Source organism: Myotis nattereri, assembly GCF_964212035.1.
Source record: "Myotis nattereri genome assembly, chromosome: X".
Taxonomy (NCBI): domain Eukaryota; kingdom Metazoa; phylum Chordata; class Mammalia; order Chiroptera; family Vespertilionidae; genus Myotis; species Myotis nattereri.
In genome coordinates, this window is record NC_138078.1 from 126,015,671 (window position 1) to 126,033,892 (window position 18,222).

Below are 18,222 nucleotides of genomic sequence, written 5' to 3' on the forward strand. Positions count from 1 at the left end.
CTCACCTTCCAACCTAAGGAGAGAGCTCTGGATGTAGAGGGAGAACTGGGGCGAGTTTGATGAGAAGGGGTGACTATGGTACGTGTGCAACCAGCAGGTTCTCCCCCAGCAAACGGGCTAAAAAAGGTGAAGTGTTGGCCAGGCCAGGCGGATTGGGGGGCAGGAAGTGAAAGGCTGCAGTTTATAAAGCGCGGCTTGAGGCAGTCTCTCTAAGCGCCTCTGAACTTGATCAGATGTTGTTTCCTACAGAGAGATGGGGGCCAGGCTGTGAGGCAGCCTCAAGGTTCAGACTTTGGGGCTTGGCCCTGTTAGGGATGTGACAATCACAGCCATCGTTTTCTCGGCCTTTTCTTTCCACTCTCACTCTCCTGCATTCTTTGCAAATGCCCTGCCCGACAAAAAAAAAAAAAAAAAGTGGATTTATAGCCTTGTCTGAACTGGTCATTATGTCCAGAAAGACCTTGCACCAGACAGGAGGGGGTAGTGATCCCACACACAATCCTGGAAAGTAAATTCTTAAGGGGAAAGAAGTCCACTTGCTGCTCCGGGTAGAAGTAAAAGAGAGCAAACTCTTAGCTGTTCCGAGGGGGTAAAATTTTACCTCACAGTCTTCATTCTGGCCCCCAACTTTTGCTCTTGAAAATGTTGAGAATTCGAAGCTAATTAGTCCTGTGGTTTGAGAACTGCAATGACTTTACAATGTGTGTATTTTCTTTCTTGTGTACATGTTTTGTGTACATCGGCTAAATGTATTCTGTGCATATTTAACATTTGTGTGTGCATTTGCTGTGTTAAATGCGTGTATTTGTTGTGTGTAGTTTGTTGTTTTACTGGGTTGTATGCTTACTGTTTAGTTGTGTGTGTGTTTACTGTGGTGTGTTAGTGTTTACTGTGTTGCGTGCACGTTTCCGGCTGTGTGCGTGTGTTTGTGTTATATGTGTTTGCCGTGTTTGTCTGGTGTGTCGTGGGGGAAGGTGCGGGGGGGGGGGGCGAAGCGGCAAATATGGCCATTACGCACAAACTAAAGACTCAACGCTGGGTTCAGAGGGAAGAGAATCAGTTGTAATTGTAATCGTTTCTCCTTGTTTGGGTATCGAACAGGCAGCAGCAGCTCAGCGCACAGACGGCGAGCTGGCCAGCCTCATTCCGGAGTCTCTCTAGAGACCTTCAAAGCCCATAGTGGTGTGTGGGGAGGGAGCAGCTAGTGGGCCTTGAGCTTGGAACTGCTGCGCGCGCCTCGGGATAGGCGCCCTGCGGCCTATGAGGAGGAACAATCTCGGGGTGGTGAGCACAGTTCCGACGGAGGAACAATCCTCGAGGGGCAAAGAGTTCATTTGGTCAAAGCGGGTACTGCGCGCGAGAGGGGTGCTTGCACGCTTCAGGACGGAGTGAAGAGGAGGAGAGGCCTGGCTCCGCCCCGCCGGTAGTTGGCTGGAGCCTGGTTCCAGTTCCCTACAGCAGCGCAAGCCTGGCCAAGCCCACTCGCGGGCGCCCGGCCTCAGCCACCTCACCTGCCAACAGCCCGGCCATGGCCCAATCAGAGGCGGTCGCTTGGAGGAGGCTGCCATGTTCCAAACTCTGCGCTGCCAATCAGTGTGGCGGCGGCCAATGGACTGCAGGGCCGGGGGTCAGGTGACCGGGCGCTAGCTGGTTCCCCATTGGCGCGCGCCTCACGGCCTCCCGCTCGGTTTATGTGAAAGGAGTGAGTGATTGACTTTATCAGTCCAAGGACATTACCCTGGAGGCGAAGAGGCTGGGACTCGCGCAGCGAGCAGTGCGGACCGAACCTGCCTCCTGCCCGCTGGCTGTGAGCTGGCTCTACTATTTAGCGCAGCCCAGCCCGGAGGCCCGTGTGGAGGGAGCCTCCTGGCCCCTCGGTTGTGCTCTCTGGGAGAGGAGGGGTGCCTGGGACAGGATTAGAAAACTCCGCCCTCCACTTGTTATTTTGCTTATTTTTCTTTGTGCGCGCCAGTTAGTTTGTTAAACCAGATCTATTCCCAGAATCTTTCTCCTCACTTCCCCTCCCCCCTCCTCCCCACTCCAGCTCTTTCTACTACTTCCCTTCCTCCTATCCTTCTGCAGGAGACTCGCAGCGACGGAAAGTTGCAGCCCCTGGTACTGCCTTGGGGGTCTCCCGGCTGTGTCCAACTGCCGCCACCCCTCTCCGACTACAGCACTTCGGAGATCTCCTTTGCCCGCACCATCGCTCATTGCAGCCGGATCGCCAGTGCCCAGAACGCCCCCCACCCATGACGATGCTCCTGGACGGAGGCCCACAGTTCCCCGGGCTGGGAGTGGGCAGCTTCGGCGCGCCGCGCCACCACGAGATGCCCAACCGCGAGCCGGCGGGCATGGGGCTGAGCCCCTTCGGGGACTCTCCCCACGCGGCCGCCGCAGCCGCTGCTGCTGCCTTCAAGCTGAGCCCCGCCGCGGCTCACGATCTATCTTCTGGCCAGAGTTCTGCATTCATGCCACAGGGTTCGGGTTACGCCAACGCCCTGGGCCATCACCACCACCACCACCACCACCACCATCACCACACCAGCCAGGTGCCCAGCTATGGCGGTGCAGCCTCCGCCGCCTTCAATTCCACGCGTGACTTTCTGTTCCGACAGCGCAGCTCCGGGCTCGGCGAGGCTGCCTCGGGTGGCGGGCAGCACGCGCTCTTTGCTGGTTCCGCTAGCGGTCTGCACGCTCCAGCTGGCATTCCCGAACCATCAAGTTACCTGCTCTTCCCTGGGCTGCATGAGCAGACCACCGGGCACCCGTCGCCTACCGGGCACATGGACAACAACCAGGTCCACCTAGGGCTGCGAGGGGAACTGTTTGGCCGTGCAGACCCGTACCGCACGGTAGCCAGCCCGCGCACGGACCCCTACACGGCCGGCGCGCAGTTCCCTAACTACAGCCCCATGAACATGAACATGGGCGTGAACGTGGCGGCCCACCACGGGCCTGGCGCCTTCTTCCGTTATATGCGGCAGCCCATCAAGCAGGAGCTGTCGTGCAAGTGGGTCGACGAAGCTCAGCTAAACCGGCCCAAGAAGAGCTGCGACCGGACCTTCAGCACCATGCACGAGCTGGTGACACATGTCACCATGGAGCATGTGGGGGGCCCAGAGCAGAACAACCACGTCTGCTACTGGGAGGAGTGTCCCCGAGAGGGCAAGTCCTTCAAGGCGAAGTACAAACTGGTCAACCACATTCGAGTGCACACGGGCGAGAAACCCTTCCCATGCCCCTTCCCAGGCTGCGGAAAAATCTTTGCCCGCTCCGAGAACCTCAAGATCCACAAGAGGACCCACACAGGTAAGGATAAAGGGAGGCGGACGCGGGATTCATCGTTACACTGTGCCATAGAGCCGATGTACAGCGATAGGGGTGATGGCCAAATAGAGGGGCGGCGCCCCTCCAGGGTCTTTGGGAAAGGAAGGGTTGTCAGTGTCCCTCCATCTCTCGCCCGCCTTTCACGCCCCGCGGCGCTTTTGCCTACTTCTAACTTCCCGGGCAGACGACTCTGGTCTTTGGAACTAATTGGAACCTTCTCGCGTCCAGGGACAAACTGGCGCCGCCTCTTTTTGTCTCCTTTTCTGGGTTACTAGGAAGGGACTACGAATGTGTTGAGAGCTTATTGCTTACAAGCGATTTAGCTTTCAGCACACATTTGGGAAAAGCAACCATAGAAATGCTAATGAAAGCTAACTTTCGGTTACTTCCGCTCTTTTTTACCCGTGATTGGCACATCTCCTAATTAAATGACTGATACTTTTGTCAAACTATTTTTATTTGGAGTTCCAGGTTCAATTCAGTCCTACGGGAGGAAAGCTAACGTAGAAAAGGCGTCAGTTTCGTGGCTTGCTCAGAACATCTTGTAAACTGTCTGGAGTCCCTGGATTTATATAGTTTTCTTTTTGAACGTTAAGTACGACGAACCAAGTTTTCTAATACTGAGTTTAGCAAAATCGCTGCATTTGAAAAAAGGCAAATTAACAGGTACAAAGAAGGAACTAAATGGGATTGTACGTCCCGGTTCATTGTGCCGCCTAAAATTGGTTACATCCACTAGGCAGTGGCAGAATGTGGCTGCGCGTTGGGAACCCTGGGCTGGGTAGGGTGGAACCACAACTTAGGGGGAAACTTTGGAGGAGCCTGGTGATTTCCTATCCTGAGCGAGAACAAAGGGATCCGCAAGTTCTGGGCCAGCCCTGCCCCACCCCGCGCACCACTCCCAAATCAGTAGGCTTAACCAGCACTCTCCGTTTTTCTCCAGGGAAAAGAGATGCTACAGCCGCTCCCTCTCCTGGAAGATCGCGGGGCGCTCCGTCTCCCGCTGCTCCGCTCCAGGAAGCTCCAGGCCCTGACCATATTTCCCCCCTTTGCATTTTTACCTTTTGCAGGTGAGAAACCTTTCAAATGTGAATTTGAAGGATGTGACAGGCGCTTTGCCAACAGCAGCGACCGCAAGAAGCACATGCACGTGCACACCTCGGACAAGCCCTATATCTGCAAAGTGTGCGACAAGTCCTACACGCACCCTAGCTCCCTGCGAAAGCACATGAAGGTAATTACCTCTTTATTAGCGGTCGGTGGTTTATAAACACTAGGCCCGATACCCGGCCGGCCGCGGAATGGAAGCGCCCGCGATGCCAACCCTGTATCCTCCACGTTAAATCCCATTTGCTCCAGCGGTGACACCTTGAACCCATTTTTAGGAACCTGGAGGGGGCGGGGGAGAGCACTGTGGGGAGGAGGAGGGAGCGGGGGGCAGCGGGGGTGGTGGTGGGGGGCGACAATCAGTTGTTTACTGGGAAGCTCTAAACGAGCTCGCCAGGGCTTGAGGTTGCGGCGGTCGCCTCTTCCCGGCTCAGCCCGCAGTGGGAAACTAGAGTGCCGGCGCCGAACCCGGGGGTGGGTGGTTCATTGGCTCTCCCGCTTTCCGTAAAACAATAGTGCCCAGAAGCGAGGTCTGATTTCTATGAAGTTGTCTGAGACCTTGCAGCGTCTAGGGCGCCTGTGCCACCTTTCTCTGTACCTGCTTTCCCAAGCCAAACTGGGCTTGGTGAAATCTGGGCCCGGAGTATTTTATGTGTCCCCAAAGACCAAGTGCTTATCCCACTCCATCCGCGGAGAAAGCACCTTTGAAGGAGTATGAATAATACAGCGCTTTGTCCCTTTTCCACATGCCAATATTAGGAATAAAAGTGTTGGTGAACAACCCCGGGGTTTCTAGACATCGGTAATATAGAAATTAAAATCAAGCCAACAAAATCAGCAGCGTTTCTCTTTTAAGTGGGACACTGGGAGGTCTTGCTCGTACTGTGCTTGAATTCTGGTCTTGTATATACTTGCACAATGCCGGTTGGAATTATATTCATTATAATATATACATGTTAATTTTAGGTTCATGAATCTCAAGGGTCAGATTCCTCCCCTGCTGCCAGTTCAGGCTATGAATCTTCCACTCCACCCGCTATAGCTTCTGCAAACAGTAAAGATACCACTAAACCCCCTTCTGCAGTTCAAACTAGCACCAGCCACAACCCTGGACTTCCTCCCAATTTTAACGAATGGTACGTCTGAGGACAAACACAAACCCTGTTAACCATAAAATGGACCAAATGTATTTTAAAAAGAAAACTGAGACCAATCAAATGGAAATGGAGTTTTAAGGCAAGAGGCCATATATAGGGCTACATCTTGTTCATTGTAATTGTCTAGGAAGGTTTCTGGGTAAGATCCAAAAGTAGGCATGCCCTTTCTCAGGATTAGGAAACATGTTTTGGCATTTGAAAAATGAAAAAAAAATATTTTCACTGCTTTTTCTCCCCTTTCTCATGCTGTCTGCATACCCCATCCCTAAACTCCTTCAGTTCATTTTAACACTTGTCTTGTTTTTCTGAGAGGAAGTTATAGAAGGCTTGGTGGTGGTGATGTTAAGCTGATTCTTCGCCTTAGTGGTGATTGTTTAAACTCTCACAGTCTTAAACCGTGCCAAAGTCCTGTTATGTCTTGAACTTTTTCTCAAAGCATTACTCTTGTGAATGTATTTTTGTCTAATGGGGTCAAAACTGTTGGTCAGTGTTTTTTCAGGATGAGGATGTGATGTTACTCTACACAGATTGTGACATTTAGTATACAGTTGCCTTTTGTAATAACTTTTTTTTTGTAAATACATACCCATTGATGCCATATTTATCGTTGTAATTTAATTATTGCTACAAGTGCCGGGAACTGAACAATATTTATGGATAAGTGTTTTCTAACAAATTCTGTACAGCTTTTGATTATAACTGCTTTAGCATTAAATTTTATTGTTTTGAAAGAACAAAATTTACAACTTTTGAACCACTGACTCCTTTCTCTTGTTTTGTAACAGCCTCCTAAAAAGAGGAGATGCGAGCAAATGAATCTTGTCTGTTGGTATTTATAACTCAGATCCCTTTTTTAATTGTTATATTATTTTTCTACTGTGGTATGGATTATTTACAGTGTCATTTTCCATCTGGTAAGATCCTCCTTTCTTTATCTCTAGCTCAGATGGTTCTTTAACTGCGAGTTTAAATGTGCTTGTCCCCAATTTTCGGCATGCAAATCAAAAATTACTGATCAATTCAGTTAGTGGCCATGACATCTCAATCTTGTACTTCAAAGACTGAGAAGCTGGATTTAATCATCCCTGCCCTACATATATAAACATGAGGTAACCTAATGAGTTTTATGTCCCTTACTTTTTTATTAACTTACATAAAAATGAACATCTCAGCAGGATGCATGTCCTTCTATTCTATCGAGAGATTACCCATATACCTATATATGTTTGTATCTATGACTTACCTAATCTGCCTATCACATCTACCGAGCTATCTATATATTTTCAAAAGTAAGCATGTCTGAAACAGTGGTGATGAGTAAGGCCAGTTGAGCCTGCTTACTTAAGGTTAAAGTGCTTCTTAAAAAATAAACCATAGTCCATTTAAAATTTGGGAAGGCAAAGTCTGATTTGTTTTACTGTATATAGTTCAATTCATAATTTTCACAATTATTCATAACCTTTTTATAGTGGTATAATAACTGCAGCAGTTCTGAAATTATATTATGAAAAGAAAATTCATTTGCAAAATGTGTATTTTTAAAGTTCATGGTTTGTAGGCAAAGATGTTAAGAACATTGTTTCCATTAAAATCAATAACAATGAAAAATGGTTGTTTGCTTTGTAATAAAATATTAACAATCCATTCAATCTTTAGTGAAGCAACTCATTTGGACAAACAGTTTTTACAGTTATATGAAAAACAAACTGCTTACTATTTGGGGGGGTTGGAGTGGGTAGAGAATTAAGACTTCTTTTACTAACTTAGGGGGCTGTTTAATATTTAGAGCCCAATCTCTGCATGAATAACCAGCTTGCAAATCAGTAAATAGAATGGTGGAGATAACGAATTGTAAAGAATTTAGAAATGTAATGAATAGGCTTAAGTACCCTCCTTCTCTTGAAGGGGCAATGATCTAGGTTTTTTGGTGATAGTCAATTTGGTATTATACATAATCATTTTGAATTCTAGAATTTTGTTTATTGTTATTTTTAAAGAAATAAAGTCTTGGCACATCTTATTTATGTTATAACATTTTTGTATTTGGTGCCTGAATTTTTAAATGTTTAAATAAATTAACCTTAAATTGAAATGCTCAGAACTGATGATTAAAAGAAATTTTGATTCCCTGGATACAGTTGAAGCAGTCTATTTTAAGTTATCTATTGATGTTTATCAACAGACAGTTAATTATTCATAGCTTCTAATTGCAAATTGCTTTGGGTATGATTTTTTTGTTTGTGGAGAAGGGTTTTTTTTTTTTTTTTTTTTTTGCACTTTCCTCCACCAGTAGAGAAGGCAAAGGCCTGAATGCCATGAACAGAGATTGGGATGACTTCACAAATGATGAGCAGGTAACCTGGTCAGTATACCATACAACTCCTACCCCAGACATTCCAATCTTGACCTTGACATTGAGGGTACTGGATCAAATTCCTATTTCAGGATTTTTCTTTCACTCCAAACCAAAGAGTGTTAAATGCTCAATAAAATTTCAGGAAGTGTATACTCATAAGATTGGCTGAAAACATATTCAAACTGAAGTCTAAATGGTGTTTTTCTTCTGAAATATTCAGTGAACTTTAACAGTTCACTGTTTTCTTCATGAATTCCTTTTCTACCCTCACCCAAACTTAAACCTAATCTTAAATGGGAGTAGAGTGATGGGTTCGATGCAAGATTCTCTCAGAAACTAGCTTCTTCTCCCCCTTATGAATATTAAATACATCTTTAGAAGACAAAAATAAGAGTTTCATCTTTCCTGAGTAAGCTTGAAATTATTTAACCAAAAACTTTACAATAAAGCATTGTGTCCTAAGAGGAAAAAAAAAATGACAATTAACAATGATGATAACCAATATTAAGATAATGTGAAAGTTTTACCCCTATACACAATTTCCTCTAATTTGGATGTAGCATCATATTTATCATAGTCTATGTCCTTTGCTCTTGTCAATTTTTACAAAGAAAAGTAGAAAACTTTTCAGATTTTCTTCCTATAATTTGACTTTGGGCATGCACATTTACACTCTTGAATTTTCAGGAAATATCTTTAAAGAATAAGCACCTCCCCTCCCCCCCCCCCAACAAACAAAACCTTACAACCCTAAAAATGGCTCAGCTGGAAAACATGAATGTCATTTGGCCTCTAATTATTATATACCACTAATTTCATTCTTGCTCTGGTAAGATCTTTGTTAAAAGTCTATTACCTTCAAAAATGGGTGGTTTAGCTTAAGATTTCCACTGTTGGGCCGGGAAGGGGGAAGTGTATGTTTCCACGCAGACAGAAAATTGGCCTTTATTCAGTTTGGAAGGTTAAAGATCAGGATCCAGGCTAAGCGAGGTAGGCAGTCTTAGCAAGTTCCAGGGTTTGAGAGCCAGCGGGGACAGCCTCTGCTCACTAAGCCTTCCAGGAAAGTTGTGTTCAGGATTCCTTGCCCCTCCCCCTTTCTCGCTGCCTGCTGTCTTCTTATCCCCTGCCTCCCTCTCTTCCCCCGAATACCCTCCCCTCAAACATACGAAAAAAAAGTCCAAGGGCCTCTTTCCACTTAAGTTTCTCAAAGAATCGCCACCGGCGTGTCCATACCCTGAAGAGCGGTTCTCTGCTTGGCAGCTTGGATGGTTTTCTCTCGGGATGTCTGACTCTGAAGGCTCAAGTCTCTAGTCAGTCGGGATTTGTCCCGCGATGAGACCAACCGTTCTGGAAGTCGGAGCACCCAGGTTCCCTATCCAGACCAAGTTCTTGCAAGTCCCAGCCAAAGCTCCGAGGGGGTGCGGGGGGGGGGGGGAGGACCTCATTTCCTCTGGTCAATTCTCTTTGCGGTCTTGGCCCGCTGACCCTTTGACCTCCACCTACAGGGCGCTTGGCGGCCGTAAGCCGGCGGTCGCCCCGGCTTCGAGGACGCTTCGCGCCCCATCGCCTCCCGGCCTCATTAGGCTGACGGGGCTGTAAAGCAGGAATCAGTCTCTGCCTAATCCGGACCTGGGGTCAATACGAGCCCAAACAATGGTGAGCTCCGAAGGCCACTGCGTAGCGTTGGCCACAAACTTTGTGATCCATTCGTTTTCTTAAGGTGGGGGTGGGAGGAGGCGAGGGAGGGAGGTACTTGTACACCCGAAAACTGCTCTTAAACGAGTGTACTCTCCCTCGACCTTCCAATCTCTTAGCAGTGCTATGGATTGGAAGGGGTGTAGAGGCCCGCACGAAGGGCTGTCCCTGTGCGGGGGAAAAACAGACTTTGAAGTGAGTTTTTAGCGCACACATGTGAGCTCAGCCAGGGCCTGAGCCGGGACCTGCTGGGAGGAAAGAGGAGGCTCAGCCCGGGCCCGACCCCTCCCCCGCTTCCCGTCGCTCCAGCCTTTTCTAGCCCCGGCTGGGGGCCCGCCACCCCCTCCCCACTCCCGGGCCCTCTTCCCGCGCAGGCGCACACTCCACAGCCGTCGGGTCGGATTTTGCTGGGAGGTGGTGGGGGCCAGAGTTGAAAGCGCCTTTGCAGCGACGCGGCCTCCACTGAGCCAGGAGGGAAAAGAAGAGAGGCGTGTGGGAAAAGGGGAATTGGTTTTGGGGCGGCTGTCGAGTCGTGAACGTGGCGGCCTTATGCGAACCCCTGCGGAGCGCAGCAAAGCTCAGACTGCGGGCTGAAAAACTGTCTTCTGGTTTAAACTCCCTTGTTATTTCACAGCTCTGAGGCCTCTCTGGAGGATGTGGGTCGTGGCGGTCAAACGCAAAATTGTTAAAAAACAGAAGCAAAGAATTTCTTCCAGGGCATTCTGGGAGGTAGAAGTTGCTAGCCTTCTGGGGGTTGGGTTTCCCAGGGGGGCTTAGATGTGAAACCTTCCAGAGCTTGCCTCACCCTCCAGTCCCGACTTAAAACCTCCGGACCCCCATGGGGGAGGGCATACTATTTTGAATTATAGTGCAAAGGTCGAGATTCCACAAATATCAATGACTGGACAGACACTATATTCTCTTCTAGGACAATGGAGAGGCCCATGAACGGATCACATAGGCACCTTTGCCAAAACTCTGTTTTCTGCATATCTCATTTAAACGTGGGCCTATGAAAAATGGAACTGTCGAAGCTCTCGTGTGTGCTCTAACAGCTGGTGGTCTTAACAAGAAAAATAGAAAGGCCACAATCCAACTTTGCTTAACTAACTGCCTTAATGCAAAGTGTGAAAGAACCTTTCTGATTGCTCTGGGATCTTGAGCTTGTCTTTACTCCGCAGAAAAATGCTGCAGATTCACTAAAATATAGGATTAAAAATTGTAGGTATCAACCCTCTGGCTCCTCTAGGAAAATAAGAAGCACAAATTCTTTCAGGTTGGGGGTTCTTGAAGGCCAACAGCTACACGAAAAGGCAACCTTCTTGGGGCTGATTCCTGTCAAGCATTTGGGCTTCTGAAGGTGTGGGGCAGTTCCTGTAGGGCACTTTGGAGAGGACCCCAGGTGGGTGGGCAGGTCATTAGAAATGCTGGCCCAGATCTGGGGAAAATCTACAAAACAGTGCCTTTATCTCCAGAGAACAATTGATGGGGTTGTCTTTCCTCCTTTTCAGTGCACAAAGAATAAGGCTTTGGAGCAAGAATTCGGAATATGCATTTAAGTTGCCATACTTTACTGGAAACCCATGGGCAATTAAAATAAGCATGCGCTGTAGTATTTTCTTCCCTTTTCTTATGTGTGATTCCTTCAAGTCAAGGGTGCTGCAGACAGTTTGAAAACTTGTTTTGAAATTGCCATCAAATAGATCTTTCTCCTTTTCCCCCCTTGGGTAAACTTTCCTTTCTGGGTTCAGCCACTCCCCTCCACTCCCTCAATGGACCATGGTACTGACATCTTGAGATCAAAGGAAGTAGATGGTGCTTGCTGTATACTTTATTTTTCCATGCTGTAGTTTGAACCCTGAGTTTTGAGATTTTTCCTGGTTAAAAAATTCTTGGTACAAAAAGTGTGAAAAGTGAAAAGTTCATTCACTTGAAAAAGCTTTAGCTAATGGTTAGGCAGTTTGTCTCTTTAAGAACTAAAAAAGGGAGATTGTTTCTTAATTTGACTTTAAAATCAAGCTAAGCCCTGGACAGATAGCTCAGTTGGTTAGAGCATCTTCCTGAAACACCAAGGTTTTGGGTCCCATCTCCTATCATGGCACATAGAAGAAGCAACCAGTAAGTACATGAATAGGTCATAACAGATTGATGCATCTCTCTCTCTCTCTTTCACCAATAAAAAAATTAAAATCTAGCTAAAGATGCACTGGTGAACTGTCTCCACTGGATTCCTGTGGTGTTCTTCGGATCATTTGATATGATAAAAGTCTGGTCAATTTTTAGAGGAGTTAAGTGAATGGAATTTCTGCAAAACTGGATGAATGATAAGTTGGTAGAAATCATAGTTGAATGATGACGCCAAAGGGCACTGCCTTTCCCACTGAGGTTTTGTTTCTACAATAACTATTAAAATTTATAGCTTGAAAAACACTTATTTTGCAGAAAGCATTTAAATGAGGGAGTGCAGAGCATTTGAACTAATAGTAACTTAACATAAGAGCAAAACTTCTTTGAATAAGATTAGAGAAATTCATGTTTTTTTAAAAAATTGTTAAAACTAAAGAAATATCTTTTTTAAAAATCATTTACCAAAGCAAACAATTTTGTGATGGTAGTTCAACCTGTTTACAAATCTGATGAATGTGAGCTTTACAGCAACTATAAAAATAACCTTCACCAGATGGCAAGTTTATGATATTTGATCCTTAATAGAATGTACATGTTATCTAATGTGTTTTATTAAAGCCCAGCCTATGAAAGACCATTTGAAATATAAAGTGTTAAAAATAACAGGTTCCATCATGTTTTATTATAAACTACCATTTGAAACAACATCCAGTAACATTTTATTAAAATTTTTAAGAGTAAATGTAGCCTGTGTTGAGCTATCTGCAGTTCACTTTTTGTTCTTTTGCCAGTGTTGTCCTGCTTGGTATCCGGGACAGTCTCTAATTCCTGATGAAGAACTTGATACTGATGTTGGTATGCAGCAGCCAGCCCTCCATAACACTACCTATGCTAAATGCAGGGTTAATGCCGAACCTACTGTGCAAGAAATGATTTACTGATGAGGTTTCAAAGAAAACCACATCAATTTGATTGTCTGTTACCTTGAAGTGATAATTTTAAGAGTAGTAGCTTCTTCCTTAGATACAAAAAGACTATTTTCTTCTTTTGGTATATTCAGTCTGTGTTGAGCAATCATTTGTGAAATGAAAAGCAAAAAAGCCCCCACCCTGTATTATGAATTGGACAATGGAGGTGAAGACTGGTCTGTTTCATTACCCAGTATGTATTATCTCGTGCATTGTGTTGACCTTGTTGAAATTCTCTTTCAAATAATTTGCACTCCACACATGTTTAAAACTAGCAATATGAATGCTTGTTTTATTAATTTTATATGTTTGTGTTCAAAAAGCAATACTCAGGATCCCTACAACTGTTGTTTGACCTAAATAAAACATTTAAATTATTTTTGTGATTATTGTTTTATTACAGTGACAATTATAGCCCCTAAATAACCTTGATTAATCTGTTGAATGACAACAATTTATATTTTATTCACATTTCTTATAATATAACTGGACTTCCACTGAGCAATAAACTTGGGGTGGGGGATAGCCCACTCATCAAATCCCAATCAACTTTTTGAGCTCTATTTTCCTGGAGGGACTCAACCAGGTGCTAGGGAGTTCAGGGGAAGAATTCAGAGTCAAGGATTGATTAGGGTGATTAGAAGGAATAACTGGAGGAAAGAGTTTGGAGAGGAAAAAAGAACATTTGAACACCACTATTTGGGTGAGAAAGAGAGGGAAAGACAAAGATGAAGATTACCTCAAAGGAGAAAGGAAGGCCTTTGGAGAGGAAAGACATTGCAGCATAGCACATTAAATGTACATTATTCAGAAGCCTCAAAGCGATTCATGGAGCAGACAACTTTCAACCATTGATTAGAACACTCATAAAATCATGGAATATAGGTATTATTAAAACACAAGTTGTTATTAATTAACTGTAATGTTAGACAAGATGAAGATACTTCAGAGAGAAATTCTTGGAACACTAGATACTTGATTTCTCATTTTAAATTTAACATCTGTAATCTAATCTAATCTGTGAGTGGCCATCATTGTATTTATTTGACATGATTATGCCATGATGAGTTATAAAATTGCAGCCTGATAGAGTATATTGCGATTGATTCTTTTGATCCAGTTTTATTGAAATTTCTGCTAAGTAGGCTGATGATACTGTAATTTTTAAGTAAAGGAAAAACTACTCATCTCCTTCTGATTTTTTATGTTAATTTATTTTGAGAGTAGGAGTACAGGCCAGTAAGAAAGATTGTGAATCTTTGATTCTTAGCTCCCTAAAACTTTACACTTCTGTATCCCCCATAACGATGTTGGTAGAAGTTTTTGTTTATAAGAAAAACAAGTAAAAACAAAACAAAACAAAAAATAAAACAGAAAACTGTTCTTTCAAACAGACAGTGTAGCATTGTAAAAGGATTATTTTTAAAGATCCTTGAAAATGTAAATTACAAATTTTTGTATGGGTCAGCTGCACCATGATAATAATATCTCCTAGGTTTATTCTAAGAATAAGCAAGAAAATGTCCACAAAGAGCCTGGCACAGAGTCAAATGTTAATTCCCTTCTTTTTTTCTTGTAGGTAGCTTTTGTTTTGTTGCTTTGGGGAAGTTTCTTAATTTTAATGTTATGGAATATTTTACTAAAAACATATAGTGATTTATACTGGGGTGCAAATTAATGCAGTTTTCAGAAAATGTATGGAGACTTAAGGGCATATAAGAAATACAGTATTTCATAAGCATAATCACTAGATATGAATTTTTAAACATAAAATTAAAATGTTATTAAATGCATGTTCATTATCTTCTATTGAATACACGTATTATTAGATAAAAATAAGTTGTGTATTTAACAATCTGATCTGTAAACAGTTCTTTAATAGTTTACCTTTAATTGGATAAAACTTTTACTTTAGTCAACAGACTTATTCTTATTATATTTAAATTAGATGACAATTTTACATGAAAATTGGCATCTGCATTTAACAAAAAGATTAAATTTTATGATATCTTAAATTATTCAGTTTCCCACTACTAAATTTATGTTAGCATTAAGCGGGTGAGACCATAGAGTAATGAGACTGATTTTCTTGTGAGGCTTGGAAGCTAGTTCTGAAAGCCATTCCCAAATAGAAGTCTGAAATGTTTTTACCAATGTCAGCATCTTTAGAATAAATTTATGGACTCCCTAAGTGATTGCCTTACTTAAGATAAAACCAGAACAAACAACAGCTAACAGTCTTATTGCTTTATAACCATACTTTTGTTTTTATTATGTTTTAAAAGGATACCCTGATTATTTTCTAAATATATAAAAGCCTAAGTGACCTTTTGACCATTCAACTGTTCCACTGGTAGCTATAACGTGTGCTGACCACCAGGGGACAGATGCTCAACGCACAGGCATGGAAACATAGAGCAGACTGATGAATCTCAGAGGAAAATGGGTAGGGGGGAGGGCGGGAAGAGATTAACCAAAGATCTTATATGCATACTAGAGGCCTGTGCATCGGTGAGGTCCTTTGGCCTGGCCTGGGGGGATCTGGCCGAATCCGTACACGGGGCCTCCAACATCCCCTGAGGGTTCCTGGATTGCAAGAGGGCGCAGGCACTGGGCTTGTAGTATGTTAATAAAATTGAGGCTTGACTGAAAGTATAGAAATGATGTATTACAGCATTATGAAATGTATTTTTTTCTCAGTTATAGGCATGTTTATGCAGTAAAACAAAACCAAAACAGCAACACACTAAACTCTTCTCAGATGAACTAAGTGGAGAGCATTTCTTTCCTTCCCACTGATTTTGGGGACCTGGAGTTTCCTAGAGAGTCTGTATTGCTGAATGATAATGACTTTTGTACAGAGGCCTGGGACACCTTTTTTTTTCCCCATTATTCCTTTTTTCACTGGTTTATCACCTTTATCTTTCTGATCCTACCCTCTTAAATGTGGGGGCCAGCTGTGTTAAACTTAAATTTTGATTATTGGTTGTTTGTTATCTAGTAAAGTAAACTTCATTAAGCAAGGTTATATTAAACTAGTGGCCCAGTGCATGAAATTCATGCATGAGAGGGGTGTTCCCTCAGCCTAGCTGGCACCATCTCCAACCGGTGACCACTTGGGGGATGTCCAACAGCTGGTTTAGGCCCAGAATCAGGCCTAAACCAGCAGTCGGACATCCCTCTTGCAATCTGGGACTGCTGGCTCCTAACCGCTCACCCGTCTGCCTGCCTGACCACCCCTAACTGTCTTTGCCTGCCTGCCTGATTACCCTTAACCCCTCTGCCTGCCTGATCACCCCTAACTTCCCTCCCCTGCCGGCCTGATCTTGCCCCCCAACTGCCCTGCCCTGCAGGCCTGATCACCCCTAATGGCCTCTGCTTCAGCCCCCACCAAGATGGCTTTGTCCAGAAGGAAGTCAGATGTCCAGAAGATGGCCGGTTGACCTAGTCTAATTAGCATATTACCCTTTTAGTAGTATAGATAGATTATATAGGATAGGATTGCTTAAATGGGGGGAAAAGCCTTTTTCATCAGGAGGAGATGCTCTTGGCAGACAAAAATACATAATTCCTATATCTGGACTGATAGCCAGCCATATGTACTATACTGCCAAACCAGTCATTAAAAAATTGAGCCACTTTCTTACACCTTACACCAAACAGCTGTTGCCCTTAAAACACCTCCTCAGCCCCCATCTTAGGTTCTGCCTTCCCAGTTCACCCAGATTAGGTTCTGAGTTGTCGGTTTCTATGCCAGACAGTGTCAAAAGCTCTGCCTCCTAGGCAGCCATTGGCTCCTTACACTTCACTCAGATTCGGTTCTGATTGGTAGGTTTCTATGCCAGTCAGCATCTCTGGGCCTATCAACAGGCCTGATCAGAGAGGTGCGGCTACTGGCCAGTCCCGGAGAGAAAGAGAGAGGCAAGTGCTGATCAACAGCTGCCACAGAGGCTACGGATCAGACCCTGCTTCTCTCTCCAGTCCTCTCTTTGAGCCTGATCCTCAGACCCCTCAGCAGTCAGTGCTGGGTCGGGGTGCCCGCAGTGGTGGCAGTCAGTGCTGACTTCTGGTTGGTCAAGCCTTCGGTCGTTTTAGATGTTATGGACCCTGGGTTTTTATATATTAGGATGACCAATTTCAAAACTGATGTCTAGTGCAGTGCTGTAGTGCCTCCCATGGCCATAACCTCATTCTATAGTCCAAAGGATCAAGTCAGTAAGCACAGTCTTCCCATAGAAGAGGTAGGGGGATTTGGGGTGGGGACAAAATAAGAGATTTGTAGCTTCTTAGAGAAGTCTTCCTGCTCCTGTTGCTTTTTATTGAACTTTCTGTAAGGGAAAAATACTTTTTTTTTTTTAAATCAGGTAATCAGGAACTTCCTTCTGTAAATGGCTCAGAGTCAATAATAGGGGGTTATTTGTGGTGCAGATAAATAAATGCATTTTAACATTTTGATATAAATCTAGTGCATAAAAGTCATTTACAAATAAGTCATTAATTTTACCCAGTTGGAACTTACACAGAAAAGCTACACTCATATTTTTGCATCAAATCATCAACAAAATTTGTAATTGATTGGCCAGCTGATAACATTTCTTTGGAGACTTCACTATTCTTTACAAAAAATATTTAGCCAGGGTATCCATTGCGATGTGACATCTTATTGGTTGTGGTGATAAGCCCAAACAGAAGGTGTTTCATTAACTTCTGACCATTGACATATTAAATGAAGATGTTCAGTTGTGCAACATCAGTAATTTCGATTGATCCATCAATCACCAGTATCTAGCAACCATCATGTTTCACTTTGCTAACAAGCTGATATCCCACATCTGATGCCAACAGCTCTGTTCTTTCAAACAAGACATGTTTGATAAAGAAATCTTTTCAGAATCATTATGCACTTCAGCATTTGTCTTTTCTTCCAGCACAGCATCTGTGCATCTGCTCATCACACGTCTATTCCTTGATCATTTCTGAACCTTCCATGGTTTTTGAAACTGATTTGTGGGTATATCAAGGATATGAAATGGAGCTTCATCCATTGAATGTTATGTTATTGAACACTGAAACTCAATATTTATGTCCAAGGCACTAGATTTAATCTTGTGACTGAGACAGCCAGGAAGTGTTCTCACAAGACTTTCTGATAAGACATTATTGTGAAAGAAATTAAATCGGAGAGGAAAAAGAAACCCTAATTAAGGAAAACCACTAAGGACATCTTTTTTGGGGGTTGTTGTCTTTGCTATGGGTACTTGAACTCACACCACATTTACAGTGCTGAAAAATTTCAGAGCTTTAAGGCATCTCTCTGAACTGTTGAAATGAAAATTCACAGGTCCAACTGGTTTAAAATGCTCTGGTGGGGTCCCCTGGCCTGGCAATTCATACTTTAGTAAGCCCCGTTTAACTGGATAATTTGCTTATAAACATAAAACTGAAGAAGTCTTAATCTCTAGTTTGCATATGTCTGGATTGCTTG

At 44.0% G+C, this 18,222-nt stretch overlaps 1 protein-coding gene across 2 annotated transcripts; it reads left to right on the forward strand.

Moving 5' to 3' along the window:
- Positions 1–2,097: 2,097 nt before the first annotated feature.
- On the forward strand, positions 2,098–12,710 carry ZIC3 (Zic family member 3; the record flags this gene model as incomplete). 2 transcript variants are annotated; one of them, XM_081080974.1, is made up of 3 exons in its annotated part: positions 2,098–3,309; positions 4,398–4,561; positions 5,401–5,580. In XM_081080974.1, the coding sequence occupies 3 exons, from the start codon at positions 2,250–2,252 to the stop codon at positions 5,578–5,580; spliced, it is 1,404 nt and encodes a 467-aa protein (XP_080937100.1). The 2 variants fall into 2 exon arrangements, with proteins under 2 accessions (XP_080937100.1, XP_080937099.1); XM_081080973.1 differs by lacking the exon at positions 5,401–5,580 and adding an exon at positions 12,561–12,710 and having other exon boundaries at positions 2,250–3,309.
- Between the last annotated feature and the right edge of the window lie 5,512 nt (positions 12,711–18,222).